Consider the following 6,000-nt stretch of genomic DNA (forward strand, 5'->3'; position numbering starts at 1 on the left):
TACGTTATAGTTCTAAAATTGTGTTTGCCGTCAACTGGATTGTTTTAATCACGCATCCGACAAATTGGGACCCTGCCCCAAGAAGACATATTAGGGATTCACCTCTTACTGTCAGCGACGCAGGGTGAGCGCATAATACAAGAAGTCAGTCAACCACAGGTTCTCTCTCTCGGAGCGTATCCTCAGTGCAATCTATCAATAGATGTCTCAGTATCGGTCCAACAAATCTATTATCGATAGATGAAGCTGGAAAGCTCTTCTCCTGCTTTTCAACAAGCTGAAAAATGCACTTTTTCAACTGGAAACAAAACCTCCGGTCTCTGACTACTGCTGTTCCTCCCGCTGAAGAGGGAGTCGAATTGTAGCACAGACATTTCACAAGTAGAGGCAGTCTTCTGGTTATGCATGGGGTGATGATGCTGCATGCCTCACAGATTTTTCACACTCGCTGGTGATCTTTAAAGAGAAAAAAAAAAGCCACACACTACACACAGTGAGGCCCCATACAGACCCAATCCATTGATGAACAATGCCAGTGTCACTAGATAATTCCAGTGACTAATTACCTAAGTATAGAAAATCAGTTACAACAATTATCTTTAATTAGGATACAGCAGGCTTTGGTTTAAAACAATCATTGTTCAAAAGGAACCTAAAGATTGTATTTTAGATATAAGGATGAAAGTTAAAAGAAAGCGCTATAGCCATCTTTTTAAACAAAAAGCAGCTGTGAAGCTGTTTTCAACTTCTCAGATATGAAGATTATCTGTTTTTCTCTCAAAGCAGGCTGAACATCTTTGAGCTTGTGACTGCTGGGTATCGTAAAAGGAATCTGAAACTTTAATTTTTAGAGAATAAACTATGAATCAGTAACTCGTGAAAACCTGAACTCTCAGAGCACCCAGCAGCTCAAAAATCCAAAAACTGATTACTGTTATTTAAGGACTATTAGTGCCACTGTGCATGACTTTCCAATTGGCTTTCCATCCATCTGCTTATCCAATTCAGGCCTATCCCAGCTGTCACTGGAAAAGATGCAGGGTACACCGTGGACAGGTTGCCAGTCTGTCGCTGGGCTAACAGGCTACTATTCATGCTCACATTTACACCAATGGCCAATTTAGAGTCACCAGTTAACCTAACCTAATCACCAATTAACCTTCTTCCCACAAAGCTGAAGTACTCAGAGGGAACCCACACAGACACAGTGAGAGCGTGCAAACTCCACGCACAAAGGCCCCGGCCAGGTGATGGATTTAAACTCGGGATCATTTTACTGTGAGGCGTGCTAACCACCACGGTACCACCCGCTGTTTTCCAATTATTCTGTGTTTAAATAGCAAATACTTCCATCTCTGTATTTTCAGTACTGATCATCCTGTCTTCAAAAGTACATTTGTCATATTGCCGAAACCATGAAACACGAGTCTCTGTGTATTTTTATGTGCCAATGTGGCAAAGTAGAGTGGTGGAGACTGTGCCGAAACAGCCACATGATCTGGCAGGTGTTTATACTAGCTGACTATACTAGCTGACTAAAATGAAGGCCTAGTTCAAAACGGGTGTGGTTTGGCATGAGTGAGTGCTGAATATCGAGTAGTAATGAGAATTAAGTACAAATGAGTTGGAACATCAGCATGCTGCCTACTATCAAACACTCCTGGAGCTCACACTGCAGCATTTTTCTGATCAGTAAACACTCTTAATAGTTGCTGAATGTTTTCCAATGGGCATAAATGAGGAACCGTTTAGCTGCCTGACTGAAGAGACAATAACAGGGTGCCACATTATCAATCTTCAGTCTTTGCTTTCTTCAGTGATTGACTTTTGTTCTCAACTTATAGTGATCACAGCCCACTTTCAGTCCTATTTCGGGTGTTTATTTGACGGTAGCCCACAGTTTGTGTGATTGTCAGGTTCACATATGATCAACCTGTTTGTTTTCACCCCCCACACTTTAATCCTCCGAGGCCATAATCAATATGTCCCCGGCAGACCTTTCTCCCTCTCCCTGCCACTCCACCTTGAGACGCGGTGTGAATTTAAAGGCCACATCAGTGCAGCGAGGGGAAACACCGACTCGTTTCAATCAATTAAAAGCGTCAATCACAAGTTCTTCACTCAGAAGAGTAGCTCCGTCACGTCGGGAGCCCGTACTCATAACTTTACTTCCTCAGTTGCAGTCCATTAATTCCTGAAAAGATTCTTTTGTCTAACGCCGGGTTACAGCAGCGTTCACTTTGCAAAGCTCGCCTTGAACCTGTCTCTGACACGTGTGGCCCCCAAACTACAGATTTTTTTGATGTTCGGATTTCCCTTTGCAGAAATGCGTAGGCAGAGGCATGGTGGTGCTTTAAGCTCAAATTCTAATGTGCTCACAATGACAGTGCTAGCATGCTGATGTTGAGCTGATAATGTTCACCATCTTAATGTTTAGTGTGTGAGCAGGCGAGCATTTGCTCTGCACCAAACATTACCACAGCGGAGACTGATTGTGTTATTAAAATGATGGATTTTGACAATAAACCAAAGTATTAGAACTCACGGTGCCAAGATATTTATGTTCTGGAAATAAAAAATCAGGAAATCAACAGATTTGGGAACATGAATATCTGTACCAGTAGTTCTTGAGACATTTCATTTTGTACCGCAGGGATCCAATCTGGCATCCAAACACTAAAGCCACACTATAGCCCCAGTTAAAAAAAAAACAACACCAACAACAACAACCCCAAAATAAACAAAGTGGAAATTCAGATGTAAACTCACCACCTTTAGCTGTCAGCAGGGGCAATTCTAGGATCAAACCTTTTCCTTCTTTTCCTCCTTTTTACCTTTGCAAACCTAAATTCAACTGCAGTCTAATAAGACACTACTTATTGTACTGTCTAAGAATGACTCAGAATGAATAATCACAGTTCTTATACTGGTTTTGGGGTGGGCACTTCAGTTATAAAACCTGAGGCAAAGGCTCAATTATGTTGACCATAGTTTTCCAGAGTTAAAGAACAATTTGTAGCAAAGCAGATAATAGCTTTTGTCAGTATCTTAACCACACAAAGCTAGTCCATTGTACTTTAAGCAATTTTTAAAAAGTTGTAGTGCCACTTTATATATCTGGACATTAGTAATAGAGTTGCTTTTAGCTGTAACCTGTGCTGTGCTATGATGAAATTTAGATGTGCTTAGGCACCCCCCAAAAAGGGTCCAAACTCACCAGTGGGTGTCAATAGGTTTGGCCACTAAAGTCATGTCCAGTCCAGTTTTGCATGCTTAAGCAGCTTCACACTCAACTGGGAACCCTCCACGCTAATGTCAGCAAGAATAATTAAAACAGTGAATTTTGTTGCATCAGTGTGAATTTGAAAAAGGTGAGATGACCCCCCCAAAAAAACGACATGTTTTTGTACCCTATTGGGACCCCTTGACTTTTTTGAGGTGGGGGGGGGGGGGGGGGGTACATTGCTTTACTGTGACTTATCATCAGTTCTCTTTTTTCTGGAGACACATCACTTTAAAGGTGCTTCAGTCTTCTCAGATTCCCCCAAAGTGTCTAGTGTTGAAGGTTTTTTCTGAGGCGTGGGCGGTGTGTGTGTGTGTGTGTGTGTGTGTGTTGGGGGGGGAGGGGGGGGGGGGGGGGGTCCTGTGTAATCAAGCCCATATTTCTGCTGTTTCTGACACCGCATTTATTCGCTGATCTCACTTGCATCATTGTTTCTAAAGCCAGCATCTCTCTCCGTCCCCAGTGGTGCTGCCGACGCTGCTGCCACACATCCCCGTACAGTACGTCGTGTTGTGGTCCTTGCATGTGTGCTGGGGATCACATTATCTCGCATCACAGGGAAATGAACAAAAAAACGGGCCCTCCCACTCTGCTTCTTTTTTCTTCTTCTTCTCTCTCTCTCTCTCTCTTTTTTTTTTTTTTTTTTTTTGCTCTTTTTACACCACCACCCCTCTCAGCACGTCCCGTCACTTCCCCTCCCCCTGTCCTCGGTAAAAAAAAAAAAAAAAAAAAAAAAAAAAAAAGCAGCAGGTGTTATTTCCGTATAACCTGAAGATTTAGGTGGTAATTAGCATTACCTCTCAGCCCGGGAGAGTTATATTTATGCTTGCTGGTGACGGCAGGGGACGCGAGTCGAGTGTGCTTCTGGGCACCCGACGAGAGAAGAAATCACGCCTCAAAAACACGTGGGAGAGATTACTCAAATATTCCTCCTTTGTACCCTCTTTAACCCTCTAGCGGCTGCACGGTTGTCTCTCCCCGTTAAGCAATAAGCTGCAGCCCATTAGTAATTTTTTTTTCTTGCAGGATGTCAGGCACACCATAAATACACATATACATGCACACAGGTTTCACTGTAGCTAAGGGCTTTGACCTTGTGTTATGCTGCCCTTATTAAGTAGCTGTTGCAAATGTCCCGAAAGCACCAACAACACAACGCAATGCACGCTGGCAAATCCATGCATATGACAAAGTAGATGTGCTTACAACAGGTTCACAATTGATGGTTCAAATGGTGCACTGGTAGAAATGCAGGAATGGGCTAAAGATTCTCCTAGGAGGCAATTAACTGCACAGATATTACATAATGACAGCCCACACTTCTCACCAGCATCCCCGGTCCATGCCAAAGGATGAGATGGGGCTTGTTGAGAAGAATTACGTTAACGAGGAGGTTGGGGGGTGGCGGGAGGGTACACCCCCTTCTCTCATTCCCTAACACCACCACCTTTTCGTGCCAGTCACCTCAAAAGGAAGCAGCGGGTCAGAAATGAAACACCTTGAAACTGTCACAGGACGCTCTCTCCCTCCGCACAGAGGTGCACAATTCTTGACGGGATCTTACCTTTGCTATTGTCCTCTTCCCTGTTCAGATACATGGCTGTTACTTCACTCCGAGGCAAACGCGATCGCAGGTATTTGTTTGCGTACTCCTCCGGCGCGTACCGTGAGCTCCGCGGATGTGATTTCGTAGTAGTAGCTGTTTATTGTTTTTGTTGCTCTCCTCAACAGCTTCTCCTCTCTCCTCCTAGTGGATAGGTAGGCTAACCAGTTTGAGACTCTCACTATCTCCCTCCCTCCCGCTCATCCTCTCCCTGCCTCCTTCTCTCTCTCTCTCTCTCTCTCTCTCTAATAACCACCGTGCGCTGTGGCTCAGAGGACAAAATGGGGAAAGTGACTTTTGCAGCAGTGTGAAGAAGTCTGCCACGTGTGATTTTTTTTTATATAATTTCGCTTGCTTTGCATGTGTTTATCATATTTAAAAATGTGCCTGTGCGCGTAAAGGGGAGTGCAGTCACAGCCCACCGATGGAGACTTCTTTTTTAATGGGTTTCCACAGTGGTTCCAAGATGTATATATTATCCTAATCAGAAGATTAATGCGTTAAAAATGTAAATGCCCAGTGATTCTTTTATTAGAATGGCCATAGGTTGTGCATGTAAAATGCAGGTGAAATGATTAGCTGACAACTAAATCCTGATTTAAGCCATTTATCAAGCAAAACTGCCTCCTTCTCCAGTAGAGTTCAAGCTTTTGTTCGTTGATGCCAACGTTAACTGATTGGATCCACTCAGGAAAAAGTTCATGCCCAAAATGCTGACTTTAAGTAATCTGATCACATGTTAATTTTCCATGTAATTTGTTTACATGAGTACATGTAACTTGAAAAAAGAAAAGTTATAAGTAAATATTTAATCAACAGTGATGCTAATCATTACTAAATAACTATTTAAATATCCAAACAAATGTTGAATATTAAAAGTGCATTTCTTAAAAATGATATGATAATAGTGGAGTGGAATCACTAATCTTTAATTAATTGTCTTTAATTAATAAAGAAAACCAATGGCAGCGCTCATGTACTCGGCACACTGTCTGAATGACACATTTTAATGGATCAATTTGTAAAACCCAGTGCTTCACTACCACCTAACACTGATATGATGCGAGAAAAGTTGGAAACCCATCTGGCCCTGTCACTTCACCCCACCTGCCTC

At 42.8% G+C, this 6,000-nt stretch overlaps 1 protein-coding gene across 1 annotated transcript in view; it reads right to left on the reverse strand.

Annotated features, from left to right (window-relative positions):
* LOC148101986 (synaptotagmin-7-like) overlaps positions 1-5,063 on the reverse strand; it is a 54,752-nt gene extending 49,689 nt beyond the window's left edge. Inside the window, exon 1 of the mRNA XM_087843164.1 lies at positions 4,848-5,063. Within this exon, the coding sequence (XP_087699290.1) occupies positions 4,848-4,881 (34 nt within the window). The 5' untranslated portion in view covers positions 4,882-5,063. The remainder of the gene's footprint in view (positions 1-4,847) is intronic.
* Positions 5,064-6,000: the final 937 nt, after the last annotated feature.

Source organism: Neolamprologus brichardi, chromosome 7 (assembly GCF_056152115.1).
Source record: "Neolamprologus brichardi isolate AB-2024 chromosome 7, ASM5615211v1, whole genome shotgun sequence".
In the NCBI taxonomy this organism is placed as follows: domain Eukaryota; kingdom Metazoa; phylum Chordata; class Actinopteri; order Cichliformes; family Cichlidae; genus Neolamprologus; species Neolamprologus brichardi.